Source organism: Mytilus galloprovincialis, chromosome 1, assembly GCF_965363235.1.
Source record: "Mytilus galloprovincialis chromosome 1, xbMytGall1.hap1.1, whole genome shotgun sequence".
Taxonomy (NCBI): domain Eukaryota; kingdom Metazoa; phylum Mollusca; class Bivalvia; order Mytilida; family Mytilidae; genus Mytilus; species Mytilus galloprovincialis.
Window position 1 is genome coordinate 125,784,957 of NC_134838.1, and position 19,449 is coordinate 125,804,405.

Sequence of the window (19,449 nt, forward strand, 5' to 3'; positions counted from 1 at the left end):
TTTTTGGGGGGGGGGGGACGGAGGGCGATAAATTACTAGTATTAGTTTGATTCTAAATTTCGTGGAAAACAAATATTTGTTTCTGGAGGGAAGAATAAAAATTAGGAAAACATAAATCGACTTTGAGTTCAGTTTAATAGATACAATTGTGTCTTTTTGTTTATGAAAACAGTTAGTTTTTATTTTAATAAAGTCGGAAAATATTTGAAACATCTCTGAATTTTTTTTCTATACATTTTCTATTTTGCCAAAGTGGGTGGGTCAACATCGTTTTACCCTTTTGACAGTCCCGCCCCTCCACTATTTTTATACGATTTAATCATAGATGTATTTAAATTACACTTGCGGAAATTCATAGAAAAACTTTTTTTTTAAATTCTACTGAATATATATATGATCTTGTTTAAATTAAATGATGTCAGTTTTCTCACTGTAATACTAATTATGTCTGCAGTTTACTCACAGTTTAATTGTGAAATGTGTTTATTATTTATATCTTTACGGGAACTACAATGCATTTATGTACGAACAAATTCTTAGGCTATAAAGGAAAGGAAAAAGTGACATAAAATTTCGATTTTTCGAATACAAAAAATGATGTGTATAATGCCATGTAATATTTACCGCCAAAAAATACACCTTTTAAAAATTAAAAAATCAAGAGTCATCAAAAACTAATCTCAATTTAGTTTTTGACAATGTTTTTGAAAATGTGTTTTATATAAAAATCATCCGGCATGGTATTATGGAAAAAGGGGGGGGTCGATCGAGATTTCCCACGCGATTATTATGACTGATTCAGACTGATCCACGAAAGGTATAAATTTATATACATCATTTTTCTATACACTGTATATTTATGAATATTATTTTATCAGAAAATATAACCAGATTACACAAAACGAGCACCTGTTCATCAAGAGTAATCCCGCTTGATTGTGATGTCATTGCACACGTCACTTAATAGTGATAAACAAAGGCGCCATGTTCAAGTAAAGCAGGTAAAGATTGACAATAATCGCGAGATTGGGTGCGACTGCAAACACTTTTCAAGGTGCAAGAATCAAAAATATAACATTATGAATGCGGGCGCCCAAATAGTTAAGTGTTACTGCATTTATTTTGTCTGAAAAGTCAGTTTGAATGGGTAGACCACCTGAGAACGAAAGCCATGTCCGACATCATGTGCAGTTTACACACACATGTGCATTTATTACACCAACAATATGCATTGGTTTATTCAGTCCATTGCGCATTATTATTTTTTCAACGTCATGAATTATTTTCTAGCCGTACTTTACAATGAAATATTGCTACTTGCAGTTTCTGTCGGCAATCCAGGGGAGACAAATCTTGCAGTAAAAAATTTCCGAAGTCGGCCGAGACGACGAAAAGTAATTATTTTTTGTTTTATTGTTTCTCTTTTACAACATCTCATTATTATATGTCAGACATATGTTTTAATTGGTTTATTAACATTCTGCACCGTTAGGCGTTAACCACTATTATAGTCATATTCCCCAGACATTGTATCGAACGATCATCATTCGATGTGTTTTTGTATCTAATAACAATTTTCACTGCTTACGGTTTTCACTGCTGAGTTTTTATTCAGGTGTTTACGCAAATTTGAAAAGCATGTCCTATCAAATGATTTTTGGTATCTAGTTTTTTTGTCAAGGCTTTCTACGATTTCTAACCATGTACATTTATGCGTCAAAAGTTCAAGCGGCCGGGTCAGCCGGGATTAGCAATAAGGTGTATTACTTTCAGATTTTCATATGTCAAATAAACGGTGTCATATGTTTTCGTATGAATTGAATATGATCAGTTCACGGACAGGAAATGACTATATAATCTGGAAATTTTTATTTTCTAAAGTCGTGGTTCTGGTATCAAGGATGTGTAAAAAGAATTGTCAATAAAAGGTTGAATAAATGAATTTTGAACAGCCGTTTTATATAAGAACCATGATAATTTTAACGTGCTCGTTTGTTATAAAAATGACCAAAATAAAATTGAGAATGGAAATGGGGAATGTGTCAAAGAGACAACAACCAGACCATAGAAAAAACAACAGCAGAAGGTCACTAACAGGTCTTCAATGTAGCGAGACATTCCCGCACCCGGAGGCGTCCTTCAGCTGGCCCCTAAACAAATATATACTAGTTCAGTGATAATGAACGCCATACTAATTTCCGAATTGTACACAAGAAACTAAAATTAAAAAATACAAGACTATCAAAGGCCAGAGGCTCCTGACTTGGGACAGGCGCAAAAATACGGCGGGGTTAAACATGTTTATGAGATCTCAGCCCTCCCCCTATACCTCTAGCCAATGTAGAAAAGTAAATACATAACAATACGCACATTTAAAATTCAATTCAAGAGAAGTCCGAGTTTGATGTCAGAAGATGTAACCAAAGAAAATAAACAAAATGACAATAATACATAAATAACAACAGACTACTGGCAGTTAACTGACATGCCAGCTCCAGACTTCAATTAAACTGATTGAAAGATTATGATTTCATCATATGAATATCAGGCACAATCCTTCCCGTTAGGGGTTTAGTATCATACCATCATAACATATATGAGAAGAACATAACCTGTGTCATGCCAACAACTGGTTTTTATACGACCGCAAAAATTTTAATTTTTTGGTCGTATATTGCTATCACGTTGGCGTCGTCGTCGTCGTCGTCGTCTGCGTCGTCGTCGTCGTCCGAATACTTTTAGTTTTCGCACTCTAACTTTAGTAAAAGTGAATAGAAATCATTGAAATTTTAACACAAGGTTGATGACAACAGAAGGAAGGTTGGGATTGATTTTGGGAGTTTTGGTCCCAACATTTTAGGAATTAGGGGCCAAAAAGGGCCCAAATAAGCATTTTCTTGGTTTTCGCACTATAACTTTAGTTTAAGTGAATAGAAATCTATGAAATTTTGACACAAGGTTTATGACCACAAAAGGAAGGTTGGGATTGATTTTGGGAGTTTTGGTTCCAACAGTTTAGGAATTAAGGGCCAAAAAAGGGCCCAAATAAGCATTATTTTTGGTTTTCGCACAATAACTTTAGTATAAGTAAATAGAAATCAATGAAATTTTAACACAAGGTTTATGACCACAAAAGGAAGGTTGGGATTGATTTTTGGAGTTGAGGTCACAACAGTTTATGAATTAGGGGCCAAAAAGGGGCCCAAATAAGCATTATTTTTTGTTTTTGCACCATAACTTTAGTATAAAGTAAATAGAAATCTATGAAATTTAAACACAAGGTTTATGACCATAAAAGGAAGGTTGGGTTTGATTTTGGGAGTTTTGGTCCTAACAGTTTAGGAATAAGGGGCCCAAAGGGTCCAAAATTGAACTTTGTGTGATTTCATCAAAAATTGAATAATTGGGGTTCTTTGATATGCCGAATCTAACTATGTATGTAGATTCTTAATTTTTGGTCCCATTTTCAAATTGGTCTACATTAAGGTCCAAAGGGTCCAAAATTAAAATTTTAACAAAAATTGAATCCTTGGGGTTCTTTGATATGCTGAATTTAAAAATGTACTTAGATTTTTGATTATTGGCCTAGTTTTCAAGTTGGTCCAAATGGGGGTCCAAAATTAAACTTTGTTTGATTTCATCAAAAATTGAATAAATGGGTTCTTTGATATGCCAAATCTAACTGTGTATGTAGATTCTTAATTTTTGGTCCAGTTTTCAAATTGGTCTACATTAAGGTCCAAAGGGTCCAAAATTAAACTAAGTTTGATTTTAACAAAAATTAAATTCTTGGGCTTATTTGATATGCTTTATCTAAACATGTACTTTGATTTTTGATTATGGGCCCAGTTTTCAAGTTGGTCCAAATCAGGATTCCATATCAAGTATTGTGCAATAGCAAGAAATTTTCAATTGCACAGTATTGCACAATAGCAAGAAATATCTAATTGCACAATATTGTGCAATAGCAATTAATTTTCAATTGGAGTTATCTTTCTTTGTATAGAATAGTAGTTGATAATATATGTTGGAAATTTGCCAGACATGACTATGATGTCATTTTCTATTTTTATTTGCCAATAACTTTATGTAAATAACTTCATTGGAAATTTGCCAATATAAAATGTTGCTGATGAAGCTTTTTTTCCTTATCTTATCTAAAATGTTTTTAGATAATGTATGTTGGACATTTGCCAGACATGACTATGATGTCATTTTCTATTTTTATTTGCCAATAACTTTATGTAAATAACTTCATTGGAAATTTGCCAATATAAAATGTTGCTGATGAAGTCTTTTTTTATTGTTTTATACAATAAACAATGTATATATATATTCACTTTTACTACTAACCAATCTTTACCATTCAGTGATAACAAGCACTTTATTTTACATTTTAATATTTTATGATGTATTTAAAGAGTAGTTATTGTTGCAAACTCCATTAGAAATTTGAATTGATATCAGTTTTGGAAAAAGAAAAACGGGGATGTGAACAAAAAAGAGGGGGGGGGGGGGGGGGGGGGGGGGGGTAAATTTTTCTCATTTCAGATTTCATAAATAAAAAGAAAATTTCTTCAAACATTTTTTTGAGAGGATTAATATTCAACAGCATAGTGAATTGCTCAAAGGCAAAAAAAAACTTTTAAGTTCATTAGAAAACATTCATTCTGTGTCAGAAACCTATGCTGTGTCAACTATTTAATTTTAGATTTAAAAAGTTTGAAGAAGAAATCTTTAATTGATTTGTAAAATCTTGACATTTGTTTTGTGTAAAAAAAAAACCATGTAATGTAAAAAATTTGATCACAATCCAAATTCAGAGCTGTATCACGCTTGAATGTTTTGTCCATACTTGCCCCAACTGTTCAGGGTTCGACCTCTGCGGTCGTATAAAGCTGTGCCCTGCGGAGCACCTGGTTTAATAAATGTGTTTAGTTCCGATGCAAAGACCCTATAAGTGAATCAATATTAACGCCAAAATAAGCAATCTTTAGTGACCTGACAACAGTATCGTAACTATATCCCTTCTTGATAAGTCTATTTAAAGGTTTTGTTAGTTTCTGAGGTGAATACTGACATTTTTGTGCTTTATAAAGAATATTTCCATAAAAAATTGGATGTGAAATACCTGAACGTATAAGAAGTCTGCATGTTGAGCTATATTTACGAATGATGTCCTTATACCGATGATAAAATTTAGTAAATGTTTTGACTAGTTTGTGATATCGAAAACCCTGGTGTAATAATTTTTCAGTAATACATAAATTTCTCTCGTTAAAATCTAAAACATTGTTACATACACGAGCGAAAAAACTACTTGACAGGCACATGTCTTGAAGATCCGATGTAGGGCAGGCAGACAATATATAGCTATACTTCATGTAACCCCTCAGAATATTTTTTTAAATTTGTTCTAGTGTTTTAAAACAGCTTTGAATATATATGTTTAAAAGATGTCAAGTTGTAGTGTTGTTGTTGTTCCAAATATAGAAACCAAAAAACCTGCCACAATATAAACGTGTGAAATAGAAACCGATGAAATATGGATGATAAGAAAACATATGACATACGAAAACATGTGACACGACGATATAATCATCTTTGGCTCAGAATATAACCCAAGATAAATAAAACTTTTATTTTGGCCGAAAATTATTGTACAAGTTCATTTAACAAATAATTTATACACATACATGACATAGAATATACACAATTGCGGGTCTTTTTAAAAATAACCTGCACAAGTTAAATCTGTCCAAAAAAAAGGCAAACGTCACACCCCCTCGGTGGAAACTATGGGTAGAAAATAGTCGTGGATTCCTGCCTATCTTACTAATAAACTCCTTTATATACTGCTGAAAATCTGTACAAGTCACAATTAAACTAACTAATCGAAAATATATCTAATAATGATTCCAAAGTTAATAAAAGAATTCACTGAACATATACTATAGATAGTAGAAAATTTCAAAATGTTGAAGAAAATGTGTAACATAAAATATTGTCCTCCATGAAATGTTGAATGTCGGACAAATTTTTATATAAAATATTGTCCACTGACAGTATTTCATAATGAAATATTGTCTTGGACAATATTTCATTATGAAATAGTGTCCTTGTCCATGAAATTTTGTCACCTCCTTCTGGACAATATTTCACCATAAAATTCTGTTCATGACAATACTGCACTATAAAATACTGGCTTTGAAAATATTTTTTAATCAAATTATTTCACAAATGGATATAGTACACAAGCATGCAGCATGCACATTTTAAGCTCACCTGGCCCAAAGGGCCAAGTGAGCTTTTCTCATCACTTGGCGTCCGTCTCTGTCGTCGTCCGTCGTCGTCATCCGTCGTTAACTTTTACAAAAATCTTCTCCTCTGAAACTACTCGGCCGCCATGGCTAAAAATAAAACATAGGGGTAAAATGCAGTTTTTGTCTTATAACTCAAAAACCAAAGCATTTAGAGGAAATCTGACATGGGGTGAAATTGTTTATCAGGTCAAGATCTATCTGCCCTGAAATTTTCAGATGAATTGGATAACCAGTTGTTGGGTTGCTGCCCCTGAATTGGTAATTTTAGGGAAATTTTGCTGTTTTTGGTTATTATCTTGAATATTATTATAGATAGAGATAAACTGTAAACAGCAATAACGTACAGCAAAGTAAGACCTAAAAATAAGTCAACATGACCAAAATGGTCAATTGAACCCTAAGGAGTTATTGTCCTTTATAGTCAATTTTTAACAATTTTCATAAAATTTGTTAATTTTTACTAACATTTTCCACTGAAACTACTGGGCCAAGTTCATTATAGATAGAAATAATTGTAAGCAGCAAGAATGTTCAGTAAAGTAAGACGTACAAACACATCACCATCACCAAAACACAATTTTGTCATGAATCGATCTGTGTCCTTTGTTTCATATTCACATAGACCAAGGTGAGTGACACAGGCTCTTTAGAGCCTCTAGTTAGATTTCTAACTGAAATTGTTTTGTATAGTAGATAATTTATATTATTACTTATAGTGAGTTTCAAATTTGCATAGAAACATTACAAATGGTTTATTATAGATTAAAGAATTGTCTAACGTAGGTTTTTATTTTATTACATTATACTGTACAAATATAAGTAATGTGCTGACAATCGCTTATTTTGTAAATACATACACAGGCACATGTCGCAGAAAAAAAATCCTATATACATGAATATATGTTGATAACCTCCCCTTCATGAGACAAAATTCCATGACAATCTGTCTTATGAAATATTGTCTCAATACTCACGAAATATAACCAAAATATAACCTCCCTTTAACAGGACACAATTTCGTAGTACATGTATTTATCTATGAAATATTGTCTCAATTCACTCAAAATATAACTTCCCTTTAACAAGACAAAATTCCATAGTATTCATCTGTGAAATATTGTCTATATACAGACAAAATTTCACTGTGAAAATTTGTCGTTCTCAAGGCATTTTTCCATAGACAAGGACACTATTTCATGATACATAGTTATGAAATATTGTCTTGTGGTACAATATTTCATAGGACAATATTTTGCTTTAAAATATGACATGTTTTTGGATGAAGTAAAAATTGGATCTGTTCAAGAACAGGAAATGACCATAAAATCCGGAAATGATTATTTTCTAAAGTCATGGTTCTGGTTATAGATTGAATCATATAAAACGTTATTTAATTCTTTTCAGTACTAAAACTAACTTGTAAATAGTTTTTTGTTGATATTTCATGTGCTGAAATTTTATTAAGGATTTATAAAAAAAATGTCAATAGAATATTGAAGGAATGTAGTTTGAACAACCATTTTATATAAGAACCCTGTTAATTTTAACTCGCTGGTTTGAACCTTTAAATGTAAAAAAAGCCCATAACAGTCACATGTCTTTAAGATCCAGTGTCTGACAGGCAAACAACATATATCTGTACTTCATGTAATCCTTCAGAATTTTTCTCAACAACAATTCTAGTGAGGCATATTTTTGGCGTCTTTTAAAGTGACTTGGAATATGTTGTCTGCTTAATTGTTGGGTTGTTGTCGCTTGGACACATTCCCCATTTCATTTCTCAATTTTATTTAAATTTGTCAAGTTGTAGTGTTGTTGTTGTTTCAATTATAGAAACCAAAAAACCCGCCACAATACACGAGTGTGCAATCGAAACCGATGAAATATGGATGATATGAAAACATATGACACAACTATATATAGTGTCAGCAGTGAAAATTTTTCAAAATTTTATAAAGTCATAAAGGGACAAGTTTTGATTTTAAGTATCCGGATTGGTACATGTACATGAAAAAAGTTATTGGTGCAGACTGGTTATGCTAGTGCTACATTACTCGTAAGTGGTGTTTTTTTTGTATGGTCAGATATGTTTTCGTACATCATATGAATTTATACTATGCTTGCTTTTTCAATTGAAGTTGTGACGTCATAATGCATTCTTAATGGAGCAAAAACCCATAAGGTAGCAATACACAGTTAGCTAGGAGTTTAGTTTTACATTTTGGCCCAGGTGGATTTTTCAAATATGAAAGTCATTGTGTAATAAAATTAATTTTTAGACAGCTGAGTACTAATTTAGCCTTTAAAGATAGTTTATAAGATCATCAAGGTTATTTTTACATGTTTTATTGGCTATTTTCTGTTTGACTCTCCATATTTTCATAGCTAGACTAACCATCGGTCCAGAAATTAATGAAATGTTTACAAACACTTTTTTTGACGCAATTTTACAAAAAATGAGACAAAAGACACAATTTTCATTGGATTAACTAAAAGATATAGATTACTTCAAGTGATTGAAATTCTACTTTAAGCCAAAATTTTAGTGAAATATGTGCTCAAGTCAATCTAGCCCATACGTAAAGTCAATTTGGCTACATGTTTACATACACTGCCAATGAGACAACTCTCCATCCAAGTCACAATAAGAAAAAGTTAACCATTATATGTCCTCTTTTGAAAAGAACTAAATTGTGAAAAGTTGATTGAATTGATTCCATGAAAGAGTTACTTAACTGCTGTCATTGATTATTAAACTGTTTTCTAAAGATATTCCTATCATCATTTGGGAAATTCACGTTTGTATACAAATTCCATTTACTCTGAATCAAATGCTCCATAAAGCTCTCTGACTTTGATAGAAATCATTCTTTATTTTATTGTCTGGTCCAGTATTCTGTACTCTGTAGTAAGACCAACTGTAGAAATTCTTGCCAAGTTGGTTGTAATGATATAATTTGTATGATATTTAATCATTTCAAGAAAGAGTATGCTAATGGCATAAGATCAGTGAACACTGAGTGAGTTATTTGTAGTGCATTTCATGAATATCATACAGATAGTTTCCCATTTTGTCTGTTTTGATCTTTGATAGTTGGAAATGATTGTATCCACACAGTTCACATGTATATTTGGACATCCTTCAAGCATGTCAAAAGAACTACAGTTAAATATAAATTCTATACATCTGTTACAAGTTGATTTTGCACTTGTTTCAGAGAGTATATTCAATCATAGCTGCTAGACATTTTCAAAATAAAGGCTTTTATGAGCTTATAATTATATTACATGTATGTTTCACGAGAATCTGTTAGTTTGATTGGCTAACAACAACTGGGCATCATTGAAAAATTAACCTTCATATCAAAAAATATGTTACATTCACGATGACACGTGGTTCCCCCAAAAAGTGCAGAGGTAGATAAAAGAAAAACTTGATACAACTTTTTAGCTCAGCTTTTCTCATCACTTGGCGTCCGTCGTCGTTAACTTTTACAAAAATCTAAGTTTAAACAGTATTTATTAATGAAAAATTACAAGATAAATATTACAGTGTTACATAAAGTTCAAATATGGGATTCGGAAACAAGTTTGGAAAAACTTTTTATTAATCTGTCTCCCTTTACCAACCAAGATGGCTGCCATGGCTAAAAATAGAACATAGGGGTAAAATGTAGATTTTGGCTTATATCTCTGAAACCAAAGCATTTAGAGCAAATCTGACGGGGGGGTAAAATAGTTTATCAGGTCAATATCTATATGCCCTCAAATTTTCAGACAAATCTGACAACCCGTTGTTGGATTTCTGTCCACGAATTAGTAATTTTAAGGAAATTTTGCAGTTTTTAGCTCACCTGGCCCAATGGGCCAAGTGAGCTTTTCTCATCACTTAGCGTCCGGCGTCGTACGTTGTCGTTAACTTTTACAAAAATCTTCTCCTCTGAAACTACGGGGCCAAATTTAACCAAAGGTGGCCACAATCATCATTGGGGTATTGTCTTTTTGGCAATAATTTTAAGCCAATTTTTTTTCAAAATTGGATTCTTCTCCAGGGAAAAAAGCCTTTATTCTCCACTAATTTAAGGCAAACAATATCACTGAATACAAAACATGAACATGTTCATTTTCAAAGAGGGTTCTCAAAAATTTAGAATACTAACATGTACAACAATAATTATTAGCTCACCTGGCCCAAAGGGCCTCTAGTTAAGAAACACATTCCACTTTTCTATGCATTTAACATACAGATTTTTGTTTCTTTCAGTTCACTGTTTTGATAACTGCACAGTCAAGAGAAAGCCCCTAATCTAGGATCAGATGTAAGTATAAACAACCATGCAGTCCAACCATATTGAATCACAACATTAATAATGATCAATTGTCTACACAAAATGTACAATATGATAACAAATAATTATTAAAAATAGATAAATATATGTGACCAAATTAATAGTTATACTGATTTGTTTGCTGTCGATTAAGCTCAAATAAATTTCCTTCACTGTGCAATTCAGAATTATCTAACTCTATTAAACACATGTCCAAATAAAGTAATAAAATAAAATTGAGAAAGGAAATGGGGAATGTGTCAAAGCTACAACAACCCGACCATTGAGCAGACAACAGCCAAAGGCCACCAAAGGGTTTTCAATGTAGCGAGTAACTCCCGCACCAGGAGGCGTCCTTCAGCTGGCCCCTAAACAAATATGTATACTAGTTAAGTGATAATGGACGTCATACTAAACTCCGAATTATACACAAGAAACTAAAATTAAAAATCATACATGACTAACAAAGGCCAGAGATTCCTGACTTGGGACAGGCGCGAAATTGCGGCGGGGTTTAACATGTTTTTTTGAGATCTCAACCCTCCCCCTGTACCTCTAGCCAATGTAGAAAAAAAAACCACACTAATACCCACAGTAAAACTCAATTTAATAAAAGTCAGAGTCTGATGTCAGAATATGAAACAAAATAAAATAAACAAAATGACAATACATAAATAACAACAGACTACTAGCAGTTAACTGACATGTTAGCTCCAGACCTCAATTAAACTTACTGATTGAAAGATCATGTCTTCATCATATGAATATCAGACACAATCTCTCCTGTGAGGGGTTTAGTATGTTAGAAGTGATATTGAGTATGTTGATATGTAAATTGTGGTAAATCTATATTAGGTCTAGTTCTTGTAAACATATATTCAACTTTTAAAGTAGAACTGACAGAATTATATTGAATTATTTTATTTTGTAGACCAAGAATTTTTCTTTAAAAACTGAAGAAAAAAGACAATCTTAACTGTAAGTACACAATTACTGTGAATTCAGAAATGTTTATGATGTTTTTATTATTGTGATATTGCAAATAAACTCATCATATATACCAGGGATGGCTATCACAAAAAAAAAAATGCAATTCAAATTTTGATAGCAAAACTATTGCTTTTTAGTTTGAAATTTCTGCAATGGAGTTGATAAATGCACCAACTAATTTCTGACATTACAGCAGAAACCGGTTGAACAATTTTTTATTTTTTTTCTGTTACATGTTGTAAGTTTATATTATATAAAAATAAGAAGATGTGGTATAATTTCCAATAAGAAACTATCCACCAAATACTACCAAGCTTAAGATTACTAAACAATAAAATCAAAGTGAAAGCAGCCTTGAAAGCAGGTAAATGTAAAAAAACTCCATGGATAAAAAAAATTGAAACTATTCAAAAGAGAACTTTACATATACAATGTATGATTTATAACATGATAAAATACTATTATGACAGACAGCAACAAGCAACCTCTGGATTCAGTATAAGGGAAGGCTTATACAAATTGAGGTAGGGTTAATATATTTTCCAATGCTCAAAATGGCATATTCCAACTGGTGTATCAACTTAACCAAAAAAAATAAGAAAAAAAAATGACAAATTGATACACAGCACGTTCCATCAATCTGAATGTACTCACAATGACTGAAAGCTACTTCAAAATTCAAATTCATCTAATAAATAGACCACATCATCTTAACAGATATCTGTTGTTGTTAACATTTGTCAGTTGCCTTCATCTCATTCTGATTCCTTCCTAATTTGAATAAAGTGAACTACAAACGATATCAAAATATTGGATGTAACCTTTCATACTTGTAGACTCATTACAAAATATTTTACAGTCTATATTGATTTAAAAAGGAATAGAATGAAATTTTAGAGAATTATTTCATACACACATTTTAAAATAAGAAAAATCTCATTAAATTCCCATGTTTTAATATGCTACACTCCTTCCAATATTAGGGTGGAGTGTATCATCGTTTTATAATATAGTTAAAAAAAACCTCTCATAATATGCTAATAACTCTTTTTAAATTTGTTACAGGTTGTAACAATGAGTGGTCAAATCAAGGTCAAGTCAGAACCAGTTGACCCTGGTTATGAGGCTGCATTGGAAGGATCCAGTGGAGAACCAGTTGAGGGACAGCAGATTAAATCTCTACTGAGAGGAATACTGGATAAATCTGACCAGGGACAGTCTATCAAGAATGTTATTGAAGATATGCTGCAGAAAAATGAAGCAGTGATAGCACAGAATGATCCTCTACCGTTTAAACCTAATCCTAGAACAACGTATAAAAAGGATGATTTCAAACTTAAAGATTCTAACATGGTACGACCCAAAAGTCCAACACGTACTTGTGAGATACCACAGAAGGATATGTCACATATTGGTCAAACTTTGATGGAGATGGGAGTGTATGATGAAAAGACAGAACATTCATTTCAGAATATGACTCATGAAATGGTTTGTGGTGTTGCTTCCAAAGCTTTTGTTATGACTCAAGATGGAGATAACATTCAAACAGATATGCAGTATTATTGGTGTAACTTTTGTCCATTTAAAACAGAACACAAGCAGACATTACTGCAGCATGTCATGGAACACAGGTTTCATTGTAAGTTTTGTACATATCAGTCTTTTTCTAGAGCTGATGTCATTCGACATGCATCCAAAGAACATGAAGACTTCCGTTCCACTGCCGAGAGTCTAAAATATTGTACATTCCTACCTGATTTTCTTCAGCTAGAGGTCAATTCAAAAAAGAGAAAGAATGAAGAAAATGGTGAACCAACACCAAAGAAAACCAAAGTTAGTAAACCAGGTCCAAAATCAAAGACAGAAGGAAAACCAAAAATACCTACTACAGAGACTATGTTTGAAATGGAAGTTGATGAAGTAGATGATGATGACAATGAAAGTTCAGAGGAAGAAGAACCTTCAGAGAAAGTTATTGTACCTAGAAGTAAAAGGTCACCAATTGTTGCCAAACCCGTTCAGGAAGCATCCAAAGCAAAACACATTGAGACTCCTGTCGCTACAAAATCACCAGCCAAAATAATTCCTATAGCACCAAAACCAACACCACCATCAGCACCACAGAAAACAACCACTCCAGGTAAAACACAAAATACAGTTACAGTCTCTTCAGGTCTTTGTTGGAATTGTGGTTACTGTGAATTTGTCACATTAAGTCAGACCTTCCTGAAGACACATCTGAATACCCAGCATGGTGGAAAGGCCCACAAGTATGTAGCAATGTTAGTCTCATCACAGGATGAAATGAACAAAATCAAAGAGAGAGACAACCAGATGTACCTTAGTCCCAATCCTGCCTTACTGCTGGGTAGTCCAACAGTAACATCCACACCTGCACAAGAGAAGACAACTCCAGCTGTAACACAAAATGATGATAATGCAGAAGGCATAGTGGATAGTGACAGTGATGAAGAATACATTCCTGATGAAGAAAAGAAGAAGTATCCATTAACTTACAAATGTGCTCACTGTAATTTTAATGCCCCAGTCTGCTTCAAGATCAAAGAACACTTGTTGTTTAAACATTCTGGATGTGTATTGTATGCACTTGACATGAGGGCTGTCAAACTGAAGCAAAAAAGATATGTTTTCTTTTGTCATCGACAGAACTGTTCCTTTACCAGTAAGAAAACTGAAGAATACCTCAATCATTCAGAGAGTTGTACTCCTTGGTTAGAACCAGGATGTCCAGAGAAAATTGATGGATCTGCAAAGAAATGTCTAGAACTAACTCGTAATTTCTCAACCAAGATATCTCAAAAAGCATTTCAGATGGCACGTAATTTTAAAACTACCAAAACAGCAGAGTATGCCTGTGTACACTGCTCTTACACTTCAAATAACAATACAAGAGTGAAGAAACATGTATTAGCTAATCACAAAGATGGAGAAACTGTGATGAGAGATCTTCAAGCTTCAAAAATGAAGAAAAAAACCACAGTATACTTCTGCAAGATCTGTCTGTGGGAAACTAGAGTTGATGGGGAACTTGGTGAACATCTAAAAGATAAACACAATGAAGACCTTCCAGTATCAACACCTACTCCAAAGCCAGTCTCTGATACAGCAACAGGTCCTGAAGAACCTCCTCCACTCATGCCAAAAATAGTGTCAGTCAAGTCAGGGAAAGATGCAGCAACTCCACCTTCCTCAGTTTCTAGCTCAGATATAGAAGACAGATTAAATGATGATGACGATAGTGAACCCGAACAAAAGGAAGCAGATGATGGCTTGGACGGATTAGAAATTCCAGAACAGGATGTTCAGAAAATGATGGATGAATACATTTCTGATGAAGCTTCAAGAGGTAAATCTTCAGGCAGACCAAATCGGGCTGCAGCAGCTAAAGCCTCTGCAAGAGTGCAAGCTCAGGGGCATTCTCCTTCATTGTACAAATGTCTACAGTGTCAACAGATGCACTTTGGAGAGAATTTAATGAAGCGTCACATTAACACAATTCATCCTGGAGTAGCTTTACGTGCATTGGATGTCAAGAAGAAAACACACAAAAATAATCCTTACATCTGTTTCTGTCCGAAAGATCTGTGCAAGTACGTACACCTCAGCGAAGAAAATCTTGTCAAACATGCTGAAGATACCCACTCTATTGACCGCGATACACCTGCCATTAAAGCCATCCTAGAACCATTCGTACCTCCATCTTCTCCAGAAAAACAAGTTAGAAACAGTGGAACAGCTCAGTATGAATGTTTATATTGTGCAACCACTCTTCAGCTTTCAACTTGTCTCAAAATGAGGCAACACATACTGGCCAGGCATCCAGATGAAGATGTTATATTCAGAGACTGTCAATTGAGGAAATCACGAAGGGCATGTCGTGTATTCATGTGTCCCGATATTACTTGTGCATTCAACACAACAGATCAGAAAGAAATTAGCTTACATAAGTTAGCCCATGAAAAAGCCACAATTTATGAATGTTCCCAATGTCAATGGTTTACAACTAATCTGGATACTGTTGGTGCACACATGGCTGCATTACATCAAGGTGAAAAGGTCACAACAATAGAAATCAACTTAGATATAGATAATGAGGGCAGAGTAGCAAAGAAAGTTGGAGGAACTGTTATAAAACAAGAACCAGAATAGAAGTCAGTTTACAGATTGTAATTGGTTGTTGTTTCTTATGTATTTGTTATATAGAAACTGTTAACATGAACAAATTGTTTTATACCAGTAGTTATAGTTATGCATTTCTAGTTTTTTTTTCATGTAAAATAAATACATTTAAAACTGATTCAAATGATATGAAAGAAGAAATTATAGGAAAATTACAATAGAAAAATCATACCAATATATGAATCCTAGTGGAATTTTTTATTTTGGTTTTTCAAGTTAACAAATATTTTTGCATTAAAATCATGCAGAAATTGCTTGAAATTGTAATATTTTATCTGTATATTTCATGTTTTTTTTCTCCAAAATTTGATTGTACTTTTATACATTTGTAATTGTTGACATTTTTTTTCACAGCTAAATACATCAGTTCTCATGCTTTCACTCAGTTAAATTATTGTAAAAATACATTGATTATTTTAAAATGAGACTTTCACCATACTTTTCAAGTTTATTTTAATTAAACCTTTCCTTTGAATATTAAATTTGAAATTTTGAAATAATCTGATGGTCTTCTGAACTTCAATTTTAAGAAATATTGGAAAATAAAGAGATGGATGAAATTCATTTGCAAATTAGTATGCAACTGTTATGTTACAAACATTTCAGTAAAATCTGTAAATTTTAAAGCAATGGAAATACATGTACTTCTTTTGAGTTTTTTATGATTTTCTATATAAAGCACTTCATGCATTCTGGTATACACATATTACTGTGCTACAATTACAAACATTATGAATATGATATGTATTTGAAAATATATATACTGAGCATACAACTAGTCAACAACAGTAATGAAAAACAAGATGGGACTAGAATTCATCATACATTATGAGAACTATAAAACTATTAAATTATCAGATGAAAACATTTACAATTCCAGAGCAAGTGCATATGATTCTGAGAATAGTCTTAAAAAATAAAACTGTTATTTAACAAAAGGGTTCAATTCATTTTGTTGAAATTCATGACAACTATAGACATCCATTTTTGCAGGTGAGAAATTAGTATTCAAATATCTGGGAATCTATTTCAAAAGTTTTGTTAGGCAGACTTTTGTTATTAAATTGTGATATGATTTTTTAAAACACTTTATTTACAAATGAATCATTTTGGATTTTTTGCCTAAAATCAGTGGTTTGAAGAAAAACCATCACTTTGTAATCTCAATTAATTGTACAATTGTTTAGCTTGTTACTGATTTCATTATACATGTATATACATGTACATAAAATGTATTATCTTAGTAGTTATTACTTTTTAAATTGACTGGTATATGCAATCAATTAGAAATTTTTCCATGTTTTCTTAAGCTCTTATACATGAGCATGCATCAAAGTTTTGTATTTGCAAATCCATTGTAAAACTGGCCATTCAATAGTAGTGTAAATATAAGATTAAAGCAGATTGTATGGGAAATATATTGACATTTTAGTTTAACACTATACCTTTTAAAAATCTTTTTTAGAAACATTGCTTGTTTTATGTGGCAATACACATAATTATCTTTTTGTCCCTTCATTATAGCTTCAGATCAAATAGTTAGCCATCTGTCTATTCCCCTGTTCTTCAGATGACCGTTTTATTATCCTGCCTTTTGAGGTGAACTTATCTATGTAGTTTTATTACAATGAGTAGTTGATGAAGTTGTGATTTGAAAGGAATTATTTATAACAGCTTTAAGATTTTTTTATGAGAAAAAATACTGAACCCAAAAGGCTCTTGGTAAATTATAGTTACATCATTTGTGTCATTCATATCATCATTTTGAATGTTAATAAACTTTTTTAAAGTTTGTAGACTTCATTTTAGTCTTGCCTCAGACAAATGGCATTTAAGGTGAGACATGTACATGCTTATCCTGCAATTGCTATAACATAAGTTTTGTCTTTCCTGCAACAAAAGTTAAAGTATGTGATACATGGGTATTACCAACTGACAGCAACGGTGGAGCTTTAATTTATTTGTATATTTGAGAAGTTAGACCTGGATGCTTCATACCTTGTATGCAGATACCTCATGCTACAAAGTTTTTGTCTGTCATATGTCCATTCTGCTATACCTCCTTCTCATGATTCAGTGACTGCTTGAAAAAAAGGTATTTTTTTTTCATGTGAATATTTCACTCAGTAGAATAAGTATATTTTTCGTTTCAAAGACAACATGTCACTCAGACAGTATACCTGAATTTGACCTCATTGATCACAGTTAAATTTGCATTCTCCTCAGATAGTAAGCAGTAAGTTAACAAGATGTACATGTCTGACTGACAGGTATTAAATGACCTTGAGCTCATTGTCATGGATCTTAAAAAATGTCAAGTTGAGATATTTGTAGTAATTCCTTTTATCTTTTAAGACTTCCAACCAAAAATCAATAGTCAGTAAAATAGGTGAGACATTTCAGTGTTTGTAAAGAGATTAATATCACAACTCTTAAGTCAGTTTTGTATTTACTATGAATAATTGGTCAGCATGTGTTTTAAAGTCTTAGAAATAAGTCACCCGAGTTTGAACTTTTTGAATTCTTGCCTGCAACCAAAGTCCTTGAAGCAAGACCTAGGAATTACAATTAAGCGACCACATCGAAATTTTGTATAAAGCTTTAGATGCATTATGTTGCAAAGTTTCTTTCTGTCATATGTCCATTGTCCTTGACCTCTTTTTCATGGTCATGCTACTTCTTAAAAAAGTTTAGATTTATTGTCAGGAGTAGAAGGAGAACTATATTTGGTATAAGAGACCTGCAAGATTAACATTAACTCAAAACCAGATAGCCTCGGGCAGATGGGGTTCGTCAACCTTGGAGGGTAGCCATACTAGTAGAAGGAAAACTCTGATCCAAAACCTCCGCGGCCATACCCTTATGCCAGTGAAAGGCTTCAGGAGACTACCTCGAGGAAAATCCAGATTAGGAATCTATCAACCTTCCTGTACCTCCAGGATCAGATCATTTGTTCAGAAGTTAAGGGTGAGGTAACCCCTACAGAAAACCTAGAGTGCTGAAGACAGCGGTATTGGGCTATACAGCGCACTCTTAAGGTTCTTGAGGACCCTATGGCTAAAATGGCCGTATTTTCACCTCGAAATTTACTCTGTACAGAAAAACCTGTGCATCTGGAAAAGTTTTAAGACAAAGCATGCTCTAGATAAATAGAATTCAAATGCATTGTATGATTTAGAAAATTCATAACTTATCTGATTTTTGCCGTGCACTATTTTTCGTCCCTGCAGAAGATGATAAAATTAACAAATAGTTGATTTTCCTTTGATATGGTCCACTCGGGTACATCAATTATTGTCGGGTATCTATTGTCCATCTAATGTCCATGTCAATTAAAAACGCTCATTTTAATTATTACCTGTGGGGAAGTTCTCAAACTTGTTTCCCAACTTAGATTATTTTGGCACCTTCTGGATGAATGAAAAAAAAGTGCACTGCAAAATCCTGGTAAGTTTTTTTTTTCTTAAACGTAAAACATATTTGAAATGTCTTAATCTAGGGCATGCTATGCCTGAACATTTTTACAGATGCACAGGTTTGTCTGTACTCCGAGTAAATTTTGAGGTGAAAATACGGCAATTTAGCCAAAGGGTCCACATGAACCTTAA

At 32.8% G+C, this 19,449-nt stretch overlaps 1 protein-coding gene across 3 annotated transcripts; it reads left to right on the forward strand.

The window, feature by feature from the left end:
• Positions 1-946: 946 nt before the first annotated feature.
• On the forward strand, positions 947-17,633 carry LOC143057801 (uncharacterized). 3 transcript variants are annotated; one of them, XM_076231218.1, is made up of 4 exons: positions 947-1,001; positions 10,588-10,642; positions 11,583-11,629; positions 12,707-17,633. In XM_076231218.1, exon 4 carries the CDS (start codon positions 12,716-12,718, stop codon positions 15,809-15,811), a length of 3,096 nt encoding a protein of 1,031 aa, XP_076087333.1. In that variant the 5' UTR covers positions 947-1,001; positions 10,588-10,642; positions 11,583-11,629; positions 12,707-12,715; the 3' UTR covers positions 15,812-17,633. The 3 variants fall into 3 exon arrangements, with proteins under 3 accessions (XP_076087333.1, XP_076087349.1, XP_076087342.1); XM_076231234.1 differs by lacking the exon at positions 947-1,001 and adding an exon at positions 1,028-1,100; XM_076231227.1 differs by lacking the exon at positions 947-1,001 and adding an exon at positions 1,324-1,394.
• The last annotated feature ends 1,816 nt before the right edge of the window (positions 17,634-19,449 follow it).

Bases quoted from the DNA above. Each gene is read 5' to 3' on its own strand.
- LOC143057801 (XM_076231218.1), top strand. From the start codon at position 12,716: ATGAGTGGTCAAATCAAGGTCAAGTCAGAACCAGTTGACCCTGGTTAT.